This window comes from Gobius niger, assembly GCF_951799975.1.
Source record: "Gobius niger genome assembly, chromosome: 9".
NCBI lineage: Eukaryota > Metazoa > Chordata > Actinopteri > Gobiiformes > Gobiidae > Gobius > Gobius niger.
In genome coordinates, this window is record NC_136860.1 from 37,338,259 (window position 1) to 37,355,232 (window position 16,974).

General features: G+C 44.0%; 1 protein-coding gene across 1 annotated transcript in view; it reads left to right on the forward strand.

Annotated features, from left to right (window-relative positions):
• The window catches only part of mpp4a (MAGUK p55 scaffold protein 4a), a gene marked incomplete at its 3' end in the record, with an annotated part of 40,493 nt that extends 25,116 nt beyond the window's left edge, over positions 1 to 15,377 (forward strand). The window contains exons 11-19 of the mRNA XM_079562706.1: positions 34 to 51; positions 2,431 to 2,463; positions 2,550 to 2,717; positions 7,465 to 7,545; positions 7,771 to 7,864; positions 7,944 to 8,052; positions 8,124 to 8,258; positions 11,066 to 11,224; positions 15,033 to 15,377. Coding sequence (XP_079418832.1) covers positions 34 to 51; positions 2,431 to 2,463; positions 2,550 to 2,717; positions 7,465 to 7,545; positions 7,771 to 7,864; positions 7,944 to 8,052; positions 8,124 to 8,258; positions 11,066 to 11,224; positions 15,033 to 15,377 — 1,142 coding nt within the window. The remainder of the gene's footprint in view (positions 1 to 33; positions 52 to 2,430; positions 2,464 to 2,549; positions 2,718 to 7,464; positions 7,546 to 7,770; positions 7,865 to 7,943; positions 8,053 to 8,123; positions 8,259 to 11,065; positions 11,225 to 15,032) is intronic.
• Between the last annotated feature and the right edge of the window lie 1,597 nt (positions 15,378 to 16,974).

Genomic DNA, 16,974 nt, shown 5'->3' on the forward strand with positions numbered 1-16,974 from the left:
GACTTTCTAACACTTTTCTCTTTCTGCTCACAGTGAGTCTGAGCGACGACGGTGAGTGCACTTTCAACGCAGGAACTGTGTCCTCGGGGTCTTAATACAGATCAATCCTGCTGACAGTGTTTAAATCTGTCCAATCGTGTTCACACCGTGGTGGTTTAGTTTCAATGTCTGAGTAAGAAGATCCAACTCTCCCCGTATGATACTTGTTTTATGACGTTTAGTGGGTCGAGAGCCTGAGATCTCCAGGAAACCACTCATTCACAAACAAATATTGACCTGTTTGGTGTCCACGTGTGACCGAGATGGTTTTCATTACATCTCCATCTTTATTTTTTTTCATTATCTAATTCCTAACCTAATTTATTGAACTTTGAACCGCAAAAAAACAAGGCAATTTAGATTTTTCTTTTTTTTTTTAACAGATTCTTTCACTTCTTATTTATTGCTTATTCAGAAAGTATCCAACATCCTCTCAGTAAACATATGTGTAACTACTACATCAGTGAAATAAAGTCATACATGCCTTATTTTTATATGAAGACATAAAATCACAGAAATCTTGCAATACATGTTTTTACTTCTGTCAGTGATCTACAGCAGAAGTTTCACATTGATGTCTCTAAATTCCCCTTATTCACCTGCAGCGTCTCACCTGAAATAATGTGTTACTTTTTCTCTAAAACGTTATTGCTCAGGACTTTTACTCTGATTTAGAAACAAGATTGTTCAGCATTTTCAAACCTTGCTAGTGCATGTCTATGGTATCAGCTAGCCTGCATTAAACACAGTGTGACCCACAGAGCACCTGAGGCAAATCACTGATAACATTATTTGATAAAGTCAACACTCTCTAAATCAATCCGCTTTACTCACTTTATACAACACAATGATTATACCATATTTAACTTACTGTGTGGAAATTTGGGGCTCAACCTGCAAAACTTATAAACAGCCGCTGTTCATTCTACAAAAACAGGCTCTGAAAACAATAATGTTAGATATAGAGATCCATCCAATCCACTTTTTATTAAATGTAAGTTACTAACATGTGAGGATATAGTCGACTATAATATCCTCCAGGTTTTGTATGAAGCAAATAGAAAAATATTGCCAGTGAACATCCAAGAAATATTTGAGAAAAGAGAAAGTCAGTATAATCTGAAAGGAACGTCTTTAACAAACCCAGGTTCAATTCTACAATAAACTCCAGAAAGAAGTGAAAAAGTCAGAAACTCTCCTGGAGTTTAAAATACACATCAAAGCTACAATGTTAAAAAAGTATGAAGTATTTGGACATGAATAATGTGGGATATTTGATTTGAACAAACATGAATACGACGGTTTGTTTCTTATTGACCATTTGTAAACATTCAAAACTGAATATAGAATACAAAAACACCTGTTAATACTGTAAATATATATACATAAGACTGTAAATATATGTCTGTAGACATAAATACATACCATGTTCCAAAGGACAACAGTGTAAAGTGTGAAGTAACAAAAGGGGCAGATATTATCAGACTTGTTCTCCTCTGCTCCGTTTCATTCATACTGTGTTGGCGGTTTTATTGTGATTGCATAACATCACTTTTGAATGAAATAAATAAATGAAATGAAATGAAATGAAATGAAATGAAATGAAATTAAATTAAATGAACACCAGACTAACCATATACATGTCTGTGTCCATAGAGTCATGTTTGGAATATAACTGACCTGCATCACATGAACAATCGCATTTTGAGGGACTATTTTCTAGCAGATCACTCCGCCGCCGCGTAGCTTATACAACCACGAAGCTGATGCTGCTCAAATATAAGGTCTTTTAAATGATTCTATGGACACAGACATGTATATGGTTAGTCTGGTGTTATCAGTGATTTGCCTCAGGTGCTCTGTGGAGCGGGTCACACTGTTTTTAATGCAGGCTAGCTGATACCATAGACATGCACTAGCCTTGCATTAGCCTAGCGCCATGAAGCTCTTCAAATATAAGAACTGCATGAATTACAAAAAAAATATCTCCAGAAATCAGCAACACTCAGGATAACGAGGAAATGAGGCCCTGTGTCAAACATCCCTTTAACATATTTCATATTATTGTTGTATATTTTCAGAAACCGACCAAATGCAAGGAGATGACCATCACATTACTGCAGGTAATACTATCAGTACTTTCAGACGCTGTGGAAACCTTTCCTGACACTTTCACATCATAAATGAATGACTTCCTTTTCCTATGTGGATCTCAGATGATGCAGATCTAATAAACGGTAAGTGTTTCTGTAGCTGAGTCTGTTCTTTGTATAAAAGAAGTATTTATCAAAGTAACACAGCGTTTCATTCCTTGTATTGTCTTGTTGTTTTTCCCCCATTTTGTTGAAATGTAATAATTGAAATGGTCTAATTCATGTGTTTGTTTTTCAGATGACGCCGATGAAATAAACCAGCTCTACATCGGTGAGATTAAATGTTTATTTCATTATTTGAGTTTGAATCTTAACCTCTCGTCTCGTCTCATCTCGTCTCGTCTCGTCTCGTCTCAGCTGGTTTCAGCCGGAGTTTCCGTTTTTGGCGCCGCAGCTCTTTGCGGCGCAGGCGACAGTCGTGTACGTCCTGTTGCCCCGGCAACAGTGCTCTGGCCACGCCCTACGAGGAAGTGACCCTGTACCAGCGCCCCCTGCAGGACGCGCACAGGCTCATCGCTCTCGTGGGTCAGTCACAGATGAAACACTTTGCTGCATATGAAGGTTTTATCATCTTTGTCTGAATATAGAAACAGAATGAGGCGTTTTAAAGACTCAGGCGGCTCAGCTCAGTCCAGTTCAGTCTCTGGTTCTTCTGGTTTGTCGAGCTCTGAGGCGGAGCCTGGCTCATGGCTCAGAGAGGACTTCAGAGAGGACTTCAGAGAGGACTTCAGAGAGGACTTCAGAGAGGACTTCAGAGAGGACTTCAGAGAGGACTTCAGAGAGGACTTCAGAGAGGACTACAGAGAGGACTTCAGAGAGGACTTCAGAGAGGACTTCAGAGAGGACTTCAGAGAGGACTTCAGAGAGGACTTCAGAGAGGACTACAGAGAGGACTTCAGAGAGGACTTCAGAGAGGACTACAGAGAGGACTTCAGAGAGGACTTCAGAGAGGACTTCAGAGAGGACTTCAGAGAGGACTTCAGAGAGGACTTCAGAGAGGACTTCAGAGAGGACTTCAGAGAGGACTTCAGAGAGGACTTCAGAGAGGACTTCAGAGAGGACTTCAGAGAGGACTTCAGAGAGGACTTCAGAGAGGACTTCAGAGAGGACTACAGAGAGGACTTCAGAGAGGACTACAGAGAGGACTTCAGAGAGGACTTCAGAGAGGACTTCAGAGAGGACTACAGAGAGGACTTCAGAGAGGACTTCAGAGAGGACTTCAGAGAGGACTTCAGAGAGGACTTCAGAGAGGACTTCAGAGAGGACTTCAGAGAGGACTTCAGAGAGGACTTCAGAGAGGACTTCAGAGAGGACTTCAGAGAGGACTTCAGAGAGGACTTCAGAGAGGACTACAGAGAGGACTTCAGAGAGGACTTCAGAGAGGACTTCAGAGAGGACTTCAGAGAGGACTTCAGAGAGGACTTCAGAGAGGACTTCAGAGAGGACTTCAGAGAGGACTTCAGAGAGGACTTCAGAGAGGACTTCAGAGAGGACTTCAGAGAGGACTACAGAGAGGACTTCAGAGAGGACTTCAGAGAGGACTTCAGAGAGGACTTCAGAGAGGACTTCAGAGAGGACTTCAGAGAGGACTTCAGAGAGGACTTCAGAGAGGACTTCAGAGAGGACTTCAGAGAGGACTACAGAGAGGACTTCAGAGAGGACTTCAGAGAGGACTTCAGAGAGGACTTCAGAGAGGACTTCAGAGAGGACTTCAGAGAGGACTTCAGAGAGGACTACAGAGAGGACTACAGAGAGGACTTCAGAGAGGACTTCAGAGAGGACTTCAGAGAGGACTTCAGAGAGGACTTCAGAGAGGACTTCAGAGAGGACTTCAGAGAGGACTTCAGAGAGGACTACAGAGAGGACTACAGAGAGGACTTCAGAGAGGACTTCAGAGAGGACTTCAGAGAGGACTTCAGAGAGGACTTCAGAGAGGACTTCAGAGAGGACTTCAGAGAGGACTTCAGAGAGGACTTCAGAGAGGACTTCAGAGAGGACTTCAGAGAGGACTTCAGAGAGGACTACAGAGAGGACTTCAGAGAGGACTTCAGAGAGGACTTCAGAGAGGACTTCAGAGAGGACTTCAGAGAGGACTTCAGAGAGGACTTCAGAGAGGACTTCAGAGAGGACTTCAGAGAGGACTTCAGAGAGGACTTCAGAGAGGACTTCAGAGAGGACTACAGAGAGGACTTCAGAGAGGACTTCAGAGAGGACTTCAGAGAGGACTTCAGAGAGGACTTCAGAGAGGACTTCAGAGAGGACTTCAGAGAGGACTTCAGAGAGGACTTCAGAGAGGACTTCAGAGAGGACTACAGAGAGGACTTCAGAGAGGACTTCAGAGAGGACTTCAGAGAGGACTTCAGAGAGGACTTCAGAGAGGACTTCAGAGAGGACTTCAGAGAGGACTACAGAGAGGACTACAGAGAGGACTTCAGAGAGGACTTCAGAGAGGACTTCAGAGAGGACTTCAGAGAGGACTTCAGAGAGGACTTCAGAGAGGACTTCAGAGAGGACTTCAGAGAGGACTTCAGAGAGGACTTCAGAGAGGACTTCAGAGAGGACTTCAGAGAGGACTTCAGAGAGGACTACAGAGAGGACTTCAGAGAGGACTTCAGAGAGGACTTCAGAGAGGACTTCAGAGAGGACTTCAGAGAGGACTTCAGAGAGGACTACAGAGAGGACTTCAGAGAGGACTTCAGAGAGGACTTCAGAGAGGACTTCAGAGAGGACTTCAGAGAGGACTTCAGAGAGGACTTCAGAGAGGACTTCAGAGAGGACTTCAGAGAGGACTTCAGAGAGGACTTCAGAGAGGACTTCAGAGAGGACTTCAGAGAGGACTACAGAGAGGACTTCAGAGAGGACTTCAGAGAGGACTTCAGAGAGGACTTCAGAGAGGACTTCAGAGAGGACTTCAGAGAGGACTTCAGAGAGGACTACAGAGAGGACTTCAGAGAGGACTTCAGAGAGGACTTCAGAGAGGACTTCAGAGAGGACTTCAGAGAGGACTTCAGAGAGGACTTCAGAGAGGACTACAGAGAGGACTACAGAGAGGACTTCAGAGAGGACTTCAGAGAGGACTTCAGAGAGGACTTCAGAGAGGACTTCAGAGAGGACTTCAGAGAGGACTTCAGAGAGGACTTCAGAGAGGACTACAGAGAGGACTTCAGAGAGGACTTCAGAGAGGACTTCAGAGAGGACTTCAGAGAGGACTACAGAGAGGACTTCAGAGAGGACTACAGAGAGGACTTCAGAGAGGACTTCAGAGAGGACTTCAGAGAGGACTACAGAGAGGACTTCAGAGAGGACTTCAGAGAGGACTTCAGAGAGGACTTCAGAGAGGACTTCAGAGAGGACTTCAGAGAGGACTTCAGAGAGGACTTCAGAGAGGACTTCAGAGAGGACTTCAGAGAGGACTTCAGAGAGGACTTCAGAGAGGACTTCAGAGAGGACTACAGAGAGGACTTCAGAGAGGACTTCAGAGAGGACTTCAGAGAGGACTTCAGAGAGGACTTCAGAGAGGACTTCAGAGAGGACTACAGAGAGGACTTCAGAGAGGACTTCAGAGAGGACTTCAGAGAGGACTTCAGAGAGGACTTCAGAGAGGACTTCAGAGAGGACTTCAGAGAGGACTTCAGAGAGGACTTCAGAGAGGACTTCAGAGAGGACTTCAGAGAGGACTTCAGAGAGGACTTCAGAGAGGACTTCAGAGAGGACTTCAGAGAGGACTTCAGAGAGGACTTCAGAGAGGACTACAGAGAGGACTTCAGAGAGGACTTCAGAGAGGACTTCAGAGAGGACTTCAGAGAGGACTTCAGAGAGGACTTCAGAGAGGACTTCAGAGAGGACTACAGAGAGGACTACAGAGAGGACTTCAGAGAGGACTTCAGAGAGGACTTCAGAGAGGACTTCAGAGAGGACTTCAGAGAGGACTTCAGAGAGGACTTCAGAGAGGACTTCAGAGAGGACTTCAGAGAGGACTTCAGAGAGGACTTCAGAGAGGACTTCAGAGAGGACTTCAGAGAGGACTTCAGAGAGGACTTCAGAGAGGACTTCAGAGAGGACTACAGAGAGGACTTCAGAGAGGACTTCAGAGAGGACTTCAGAGAGGACTTCAGAGAGGACTTCAGAGAGGACTTCAGAGAGGACTACAGAGAGGACTTCAGAGAGGACTTCAGAGAGGACTTCAGAGAGGACTTCAGAGAGGACTTCAGAGAGGACTTCAGAGAGGACTTCAGAGAGGACTTCAGAGAGGACTTCAGAGAGGACTACAGAGAGGACTTCAGAGAGGACTTCAGAGAGGACTACAGAGAGGACTTCAGAGAGGACTACAGAGAGGACTTCAGCTGGACAAAATAAATCATGTTTGAGATTTCCGTTATTGACACGATGAAGGAACAAAGACTTTAAATCTTTAATGTCGTGTGTGAGGAATTTAACCCTTTCTTGTTTAGGGCCCTTTCCCCCAAAATGCTCTACATGTGTTTATTTAGGTTTAACTCCGCCTCTACAAGGGGAACATGGCTAATCTTAAATAAACTTCATCCTTGGGACTTTTTGTTTCAGTGAAAAATAATTTAAAAAAATCACAGTTTTTAAGTAAAAATGAGTTTGAAACAGAAAAATCAAAATTCCGCCTGAATAAAAAACACATATTTGCTCTTTCTCTGTCTGTGCTGAAGCGAATAAGAACAGAAATGGAAAAAATCAATATAATATGTGCTCCCTGTAGTCAACAACACACCAGCAGGTCAAAACACTAAAGTCATACATGCTTTATACAAAAAAAAAAGACCAGGCGGAATCTGACTGGGCCAAATTGTGCCAAATTTAAAAAAATAATATTTTTTTTACAATTAGTTTTTTTTTTTTTTTCTTTTTTGCAGAAAATAAATATTTTAGTCATAGGGACATATCGGGTCACAAAATTGTATTTCCTGTCTAAAAATGAAAAAAACAAAACAATTTTTTTCGAAAACATAATATCACAATATCATAAATTTGTCAACGACCAAAATATGTAACGAATTATGACAAACTGACATAATGTGCCTTTTTGAGGATCTGCTGATTTGAAACTGTAGTGGATGAATGTGTTACTGAGAGTCCACTGAACACGGAGAGGTGAAACATGTGACTGTCAGTGTTTGTATGCGAAGGTTATGGTCCCGGAGATGCAGACACAAGGGGGGCGGAGCCAAATATGACTCTTTAGAGCTTAAGGGGTTAAATGTGTAACTGCGATAACGTTCTGCCGTCTCTGTCTCCTCTGCAGGAGCGTCAGGAGTTGGAGTGAATGAGCTGAGGAGGCGACTGATCCAAATAAACCCTCTGATCTTCCAGGGACCTGTGCCACGTATGTCTCTAACATGTTTCCTCAGATCAGACGTTAGCAGGGCCGCTCTGTGTGTGTCAGTGTTACACGAGCAGACACTGTGTTTATGAGAGGGGGGGGGTTTCCTGCTCACAAACACACAGATCAGACGTTAGCAGGGCCGCTCTCTGATGTGTCAGTATTACACGAGCAGATACTGTGTTTGTGAGGGGGGGGTTTCCTGCATGTGTTTCTCCTGTTTCGCAGACACGACTCGGCCCATGAGGGCGGCGGAGCAGGCGGGGAGAGAGTACCACTTTGTCAGCACAGAGGAGTTCCACCACATGCTCGACAATCACAGGTGTCCATCCAGAAACCCATCCACATAACGGCTGTTCTGTGGCCGTGCAGACTGTGTGAAGCTCCCGCTCTCTCCTCAGGTTCGTGGATTCTGGAGAGCACAGGGGGCATCTCTACGGGACCAGCTTCCAGGCCGTGGAGGAGGTGCTTCACCAGGGTCGGATCTGTGTCATCGACGTAGAACCGAGAGTGAGTGAAGCCTCGGGATCCGTCAGTGTCCGACTCTCCTGGTAGAAACACTCTCTCTCCTTTGTTTCCAGTGCATCCAGTCGCTGAGGACAAAGGCGCTGAAGCCGTACGTGATCTTCATCAAAGCTCCAGACTCAGAGAAGCTGAGGGAGACCAGGAGAGAGGCTCACGTTCTAAACAAACATGGACAAAACCGGATCTTCGTGGTAAGACGTCCCGATCGTTTAAAAAGCACATTGGAGTTCTGTTTCAGGTCGTTTTCCCACATGTCGCCTCGTGAGCCTCGTAACAACAATCAGCTTTTCACCAAACGATGAATGGATCTAAACTAAACCTGATCTGAACAGAGTCACGGAGCATGAATTTTGCAAAAGAAATGTGTTAAAACCGGTGCGTAGCTTACGTTTTTGAAGCTGCTCCGCCTGATCCGTGAGCTCGTATCCTCGTACCTCCTGCACCGCCTCTTTCTCCGCCTTTCGTGAGAATATCCAAACACATTCTCTCTCAGCTCCGATGTGAAAGCCATTGCGTTATTTTAAAACTGTGTCAAATAGAGCAGGTTAGGCAAAAGCACAAGGACAGAACAGATATGACAAAATAAAAGACTACCATACCACCATACCAACTTTATTTATAAAGCACTTTAAAAACTGTACAGTTGGCCAAAGTGCCGCACACAGAAACAGATGCAAATATTTACAGTAAAAAAATATGAGGTAAGAAGTACAACAACAGCAGCAATCTCAATTTATATTAAACGCCAGAGAAAAAAGGTGCGTTTTTAGGAGAGATTTAAAAACAGGAAGGGACTGGGCCGGTCTAATCTCTAATGGAGCTGGTTCCACAGCCGCGGGCCGGCAACAGAGAAGGCCCGATCTCCCCGAAGTTTGCGCTTGGTTTTTGGGACAACCAGTTGCAGCTGATCCGCTGACCTGAGAGCACGAGAGGGAGCGTAAGGCTGAATCAGGTCAGACAGACAGGTGGGGGCGAGGCCATTCAGACTTTTAAAAGTAAAGAGAAGAATTTTGAAATCAACTCTAAATCTGACTGGGAGCCGATGGAGAGAAGCTAAAACCGGTGAGATCTGGACATGTTTCCGTGTCCCTGTTTAAAGCCGAGCTGCAGCGTTCTGAACGAGCTGCAGTCGAGAGAGAGCGCCCCCTGGCTCACACCAGCAAAAAGACTAGACACAGAACCAAACCAAAACAGGGGACAGAACACAAATTGACAGAACCATGACAGTACCCCCCCCCCCCATCAAGGGACAGCTCCCAGATGTCCCAAAGTCAATGAACCCGGGAGGGCGGAGGGGGCAGACTCCGGCAGGTCTGGGGGCCACGGAGGCAAGGCAGCCGGAGGATGCAGGTCTGGGGACCATGGAGGTCTAGGACAGTGGTTCTCAACCTTCCGGAGCCGCGACCCCCATTATAACAGTTAATTAGGATCGTGACCCCCACCCGGGTCAGACCGTGGGAAAAACAGGGACATTAAACCCCTTAACTCCCACCTGAACCGAGCACATTTTCTCCAGTTTGGCTTTACCCCAATCCAAAAGCTTCTGGGAAAAAGGTGTGAAAATAGCAACAAAACTGAGACGAAAACAATGATGGAAATGTGACAAAAAAGTGAGAAAAATTTGACATAAATTTGACAAAAAATGACCAAAAAATGTGACAAAAAAGACTAAAAAATGACAAAAATTTCACTAAAAAATGACAAAAATGCGACAAAAATGTGACAAAAATTTGATAAAAATGTGATTAAAAAATGACGAAAAAATGACAAAAATGTGACAAAAAAAGACAAAAAAATTATGAAAAAGTTACATAAATGAGTTGAATATCCAACAAAAAAATTATGGAAAACAAATGTGATGACGTGAGGAAAAAGATCCTCTCGGTTCAGGCGGGAGTTAAGAGGTTAACCTTTACAACTCTTAAAAAACAAAAATGAATTAAATTTAGAAACAAATAATGGCACCCTGGTAAAATAGCATGTTTGCTACGACACCATCATAATAATTTTAAAATATGTATTTTATCAATATGCTCTGGCGACCCCCCAAATGTGTCTCGCGACCCCCTAGTGGGTCCCGACCCCCACGTTGAGAAGCCCTGGTCTAGGACATGGCAGAGGCGGGTCTGGGGGCTCCGGAGGCGGAGGAAAATCCATCCACTTCCTGGATTTCAGGCATGGAGCGGGGACGGGCGGCGGCCGGGTGGGGCTGCGGCGAGGAGCAGGGACAGGAACAGGTGAAGCCGACTTCGGACGGGGGTTTCGGTCTGATGGTGGCCCCAGGACAGGAGGAGCCCACCCTGGACGGAGAGCGTTGTCCGGCGGTGGCCTCAAGACTGATGTAGGAGAACGTGCTGAGCGGATGGGGGTGTGAGGCGGTGGTCCTGGGACAGGGGCTGGTTCAGGGTTTTCTGGCATCGGAGATTGGGGGGTGAAAAGTGGGATGAAGGAACCTGGCTCTCGGCCGCCTTCCACGAGCCCCACTTCTCTTCCAGGAACACGGCACAGGAACACGGCACAGGAACACGGCACAGGAACACGGCACAGGAACACGGCACAGGAACACGGCACAGGACACACATGACGCACCAACAGAAATACAATGAACAAGGGAAAACACGGGGGTCTAAACACAGAAGGAACAGGGAACAGGTGCAACACATTAGGGCGGGACAGGTGATCAACACAAGGGAAGCAAAGCAAAAGCACAAGGACAGAACAGACATGACAAAATAAAAGACTAGACACAGAACCAAACCAAAACAGGGGACAGAACACAGACAGAACCATGAAGCTGCCCGTCCACTTCAAAGACCAGAGACACGGTCCAGACCTGTCCTCCAAAAAGACCCTCTCGCTCACCAGGTGTGGTGCGAATAAGGCACGGAAATGTTCTGCAAACAGCGTTAAAACAGAACCTTTTGGACAAAATGAGCAAAGGTCAGTTTGTAGAAGAAAAAGCAAATGACAGATCACGTTTTCTTTGGACGTTTTTCAGGAGGACGACTTCGTGGAGCTGGAGGAGACGTCCAAGCTCATCGAGGACAAGTACCGGCAGTTCTTCGACTCGGTTTTGGTGAACGCGGACCTGCCCGAGTCCTGCCTCCAGCTCTGCTCCGTGGTCCAGCGCGCCCAGGACCAGGCGCACTGGGTCCCGGTGAGCTGGACCAGAGACGAGCCGTGAGCTGGACCAGAGACGACCCGTGAGACGACCCGTGAGCTGGACCAGAGACGACCCGTGAGCTGGACCAGAGACGACACCGTGAGCTGGACCAGAGACGACCCGTGAGCTGGACCAGAGACGAGCCGTGAGCCGGACCAGAGACGACCCGTGAGCTGGACCAGAGACGACCCGTGAGCTGGACCAGAGACGACCCGTGAGCTGGACCAGAGACGACCCGTGAGCTGGACCAGAGACGACCCGTGAGCCGGACCAGAGACGACCCGTGAGCTGGACCAGAGACGACCCGTGAGCTGGACCAGAGACGACCCGTGAGCTGGACCAGAGACGACCCGTGAGCTGGACCAGAGACGAGCCGTGAGCTGGACCAGAGACGACCCGTGAGCTGGACCAGAGACGACCCGTGAGCCGGACCAGAGACGACCCGTGAGCCGGACCAGAGACGACCCGTGAGCCGGACCAGAGACGACCCCTGAGCTGGACCAGAGACGACCCGTAGACCAAAGTCTGAATGTTTGTGTATAAATGCTGTGTAATGTTGTCACTGAGGGACTCCAGGCTCTGATTAAAGATGAAGTCTCAGAGCTCCGTGTCCGTCCATCTGTTCACTCTTAACTTTCTCCCACTTTCTTCAGGTTAATCCGCCTCAGAAGTGGGTCAGAGACGTTTGTTTTGAAGTTGGTCATTCACCTCATCCACATTCACGCTTTGATGATCCGACTGCAGAAAGAGTGTTTTCTGTGTGGAGGTCATTAGAAGCAGGTTTTGTGTTGATGACGACAGTATAGACCAAAACAGCCTTTAACCCCTGAACTCCCACCTGAACAATGACCTAAAACAATGATGAAGATGTGACAAAAAAGTGAGAAAACGTAGACAAAAAATGGACAGAAATTTGACAAAAAAATTAAGAAAAAGTGGCAAAAATGTCAAAAATTAACGGAAAAATAACGGAAAAAAATTACGAAAAATATACTAAAAAATGTACTAAAAAATGATGAACAAGTGTCAAAAATGTCACAAAAAGTTGACAAAAAATGACGAAAAAAATGATCAAAAAAATGACGAAAAAATGATCAACATGTGACAAAAATTGACAAAAAATTGCCGAAAAGTGGCAAAAAAGTGACAAAAAGGACCAAAAAATGATGAAAACAATGATGAAAGTGTGAAAAAAAACGGACAAAAAATTGACAGAAATTTGACAAAAAAATGTCCGAAAAAATAACGGAAAAAATGACGAAAAAAGGACAAAAAAGGACAAAAAAAATATGAAAAAATGATGAAAACAATGATGATGTGACAAAAAAGTGTGAAAACTTGGACAAAAAACGGACAAAAAATTGACGAAAAAATGAAGAAAAAGTGAATGTTGAAAAATGAAAATGATGAACAAGTGGCAAAAATGTCACAAAAAAAGGATGAAAAAATGATGAACATGTGACAAAAAGTGACTTTTTTTTTTTACTATTTGACAAAAAAGTTACAAAAAATAGTTGAAAACCCCCCAAAAAAATTATGGGAAAAAAAATGTGATGACATGAGGAAAAAGATCCATTTAGATGAGTTTTGTAGATCTTAGCTTTCAAATGAGGCGTTCCACTGGTCGCTTCAGACACGTGTGTGATTTAGCTGAAAAGTAGGAAGTGACTTTTAAAGGGCTGTAGTGAAAGAACGACTGTAGCGCCTCCAAAGTCTGAATGTTTGTGTATAAATGCTGTGTAATGTTGTCACTGAGGGACTCCAGGCTCTGATTAAAGATGAAGTCTCAGAGCTCCGTGTCCGTCCATCTGTTCACTCTTAACTTTCTCCCACTTTCTTCAGGTTAATCCGCCTCAGAAGTGGGTCAGAGACGTTTGTTTTAAAGTTGGTCATTCACCTTCATCCACATTCACGCTTTGATGATCCGACTGCAGAAAGACTGTTTTCTGTGTGGAGGTCATTAGAAGCAGGTTTTGTATTGATGACGACAGTATAGACCGAAACAGCCTTTAACCCCTGAACCCCCACCTGAACAATGACCTAAAACAATGATGAAGATGTGACAAAAAAAGTGAGAAAACTTAGACAAAAAACGGACAAAAAATGGACAGAAATTTGACAAAAAAATTAAGAAAAAGTGGCAAAAATGACAAAAATTTACGAAAAAATAACGGGAAAAAATGACGAAAATGTGACAAAAAAATGACGAAAAATTTACAAAAAAATGTACTAAAAAATGATGAACAAGTGTCAAAAATGTCACAAAAAGTTGACAAAAAATGACAAAAAAAAAAAGACAAAAAAAGGACAAAAAGTGGCAAAAAAGTGACAAAAAAATGATGAAAAAATGATGAAAACAATGATGAAAGTGTGAAAACTTAGACAAAAAACGGACAAAAAATGGACAGAAATTTGACAAAAAAATGACAGAAAAAGTGGCAAAAATGATGAAAAAATGATGAACATGTGACAAAAAGTGACCATTTTTTTTTTACTATTTGACCAAAAAATTAGAAAAAAAAAGTTACAAAAATGAGTTGAAAACCCCCACCAAAAAAATAATGGAAAAAAGATGTGATGACCTGAGGAAAAAGATCCATTTAGTTTTGTAGATCTTAGCTTTCAACTGAGGCGTTACACTGGCCTACAGGATTTGGGTAAAGCTGAACTGGAGAAAATGCTCTCGGTTCAGGCGGGAGTTAAGAGGTTAAACATGGTCTTAAAGGCCCTGTTCCTGAAAGGGAGTGTTACAAAAGTGGCGAGCTAGCCACTTTTGTAACACTCCCTTTAAAGACCATTCTTATTCTTAATCCTGGCCTATTGTACATGTTTTTAGTGATAGGGGAGACCGGAGTACCCGGAGGAAACCTATGCAGACATGGTTCCCCCGTCCAGGTCCTTCTTGCTGTGAGGCGAGAGCTCTAACCACTGTGCCACCAGGCTGCTGCTTTCTACTTTAAATCTGATTACTTGTGTGGGAAACTGATGCTTTTTAGCTAATGTTACATTTGATAATGCTATTGAAAGTTTTTGATGAGTTTAATCCATGTGCTTTAAGTTTCAGTTGAATCTTTTCACATCGCTGTAACAAAACCCCATTTCTCGCTCTTGATTCTTTTGCTCAAACCTGTGGAGACGTCCGGCGCCCTCACCGGAGCTGAGCAACAGGAAGACTCTTAGTGGAAAATTACTGAGAGAAAAGCCTGATGACCTCGGCCTGAGCTCCACTCATCTCCTGTCTCTTCGTGAACTTTTTTTCTCTGATATATATTTGTAGGAGCGCAGTTAGACGGTGCTGTTTCCTGGGACGTCCTGTTCGAGCACCGTGTATATATTGTTCGGGACTTTAGCGTTCAGATAACCTGTGTTTAGACATTGTAATTGTTATAGGGAATAAATCTTCTTTGACTAAAGCTACTGAATCCTGGTGATTTCTCCTCGGACCTTGGGATCAACAAACACGCTGACGAGACCTTTTTGATACTTTAAAACTTAACTGTTCACTTCACTGTGTTTAAATTGATCTTGTGGAGTCAGATCTTATGTACATTTAGAGTTTAAATATTGCCTGTGAAATCACCCACACTTCATTTGTTGAACAGCCTTTTCTTTTCCCGCAAAACATGGATTAAAACATTTCTAAAAAGCCGAACAATGAAGGATTTGTGAGTCTGAGTCACAAAACCAATGACCTCCATGTTCAGGTAAAGGAAGAGCACGAGTTCTTTTAAACTGGGAATGTTTCTGACTTTGTTCATGAATAATATGAGTGCTACATACTGTTCACATCGATTCTAACCAGTTATGGAGGGCAGTAAACGGGCTTTGGGAGGAGGAGGCTGAGTCTGAAGCCTCAGGAAGCAGGAGGAGGATCGAGGAGACTTATGGAAGCAGGAGGAGGATCGAGGAGACTAATGGAAGCAGGAGGAGGATCGAGGAGACTCATGGAAGCAGGAGGAGGATGGAGGAGACTTATGGAAGCAGGAGGAGGATCGAGGAGACTTATGGAAGCAGGAGGAGGATCGAGGAGACTTATGGAAGCAGGAGGAGGATCGAGGAGACTTATGGAAGCAGAGGCTTCCCCGCTGACACCTCTGTGAACCAAACAGCTGAGCAGAATCAGCCGAGACATATGGGCAGCGTGTAAAGAGGATTTTTGTCACTTTTTTGTTGGATTTTTGTCTTTTTTCTGCTGGATTTTTGTCACTTTTTTGCTGGATTTTTGTCACTTTTCTGCTGGATTTTTGACATTTTTTTGTTGGATTTTTGACATTTTTTCGTTGGATTTTTGTCACTTTTTTGCTGGATTTTTGTCATTTTTTTGTTGGATTTTTGTCTTTTTTTTGCTGGATTTTTGTCTTTTTTCTGCTGGATTTTTGTCATTTTTTTGCTGGATTTTTGACTTATGGAAGCAGGAGGAGGAGGCTGAGTCTGAAGCCTCAGGAACCAGGAGGAGGATCGAGGAGACTCATGGAAGCAGGAGGAGGATCGAGGAAGCTTATGGATGCAGAGGCTTCCCCACTGACACCTCTGTGAACCAAACAGCTGAGCAGAATCAGCCGAGACATATGGGCAGCGTGTAAAGAGTCGAGCCATGTGACCCCACTCCGCCAATCAGATTAGCCCAGTCTTAGCTCAGGATGTAGCCACCTGTTGCTCCTGCAAAGCCCTAAGCCTCGTCCGTCCTGCAGCTCCCCTGACCCGGTTACAGCCCACACATTCATGAGTAATATCATTCGTTTGGATTGATTCAGAAGAAAAGAAGAGCCGGGCAGGGAGTTCTTTACCAAGTGGAGAAGCGCCTGAGCCGTTTGGGATTGGAAACACTGGCATTCAGGTGAGCAGCGCGTTTATACAGGAATATTATACTAAATCCTTTCTTTAAGCTTTAACCTCTTACCACCCGCCACAACCAAGAGCATTCTCTCCTCTCACTCTTTATTTCCCTTATGTGTTTTTGCCATTTTTAAATTACTTTTCTGCTGGATTTTTGTCACTTTTTTGATGGATTTTTGTCTTTTTTTTGCTGGATTTTTGTCACTTTTTTGCTGGATTTTTGTCACTTTTTTGCTGGATTTTTGTCATTTTTCTGCTGGATTTTTGTCATTTTTTTGCTGGATTTTTGTCTTTTTTTGCTGGATTTTTGTCATTTTTTTGCCTGATTTTTGTCATTTTTTTGCCTGATTTTTGTCTTTTTTTTGCCTGATTTTTGTCTTTTTTTTGCCTGATTTTTGTCATTTTTTTTGCTGGATTTTTGTCATTTTTCTGCTGGATTTTTGTATTTTTTTGCCTGATTTTTGTCTTTTTTTTGCTGGATTTTTGTCATTTTTCTGCTGCCCTTTTGTCGCCTTTTTGTTTTGTTTTGACGCTGTTTTTGTCACTTTTTAGCACTTTTTTGTTGTGTTCACATCCTCATTTTCTTCTTTTCTTTTTTATCGCTGTTTTGAAGAAGCTTTTAGATTTGGAGAACAGGAGAGAACATGTTCAGGTGGGAGTTAAGAGGTTAAACTGTGTCGAGATGTTGTTCCCTCATGTTTTATTCATTCATCCACAGGTAACAATGAACTAAACAGACCTGAAAGAATCATATTTCACCCAGACTTGTGAATAATCAGTCGTTTTGCACAAGAAAGGTCAGTCCTGGTTCTGTCCACAGTTTGGAGACTGGGGTTATTTTATTTAGTCCCACTGAGATCTGAGAGAGACACAAACTTTCCATAACATTAAAAACATAATACACTAGT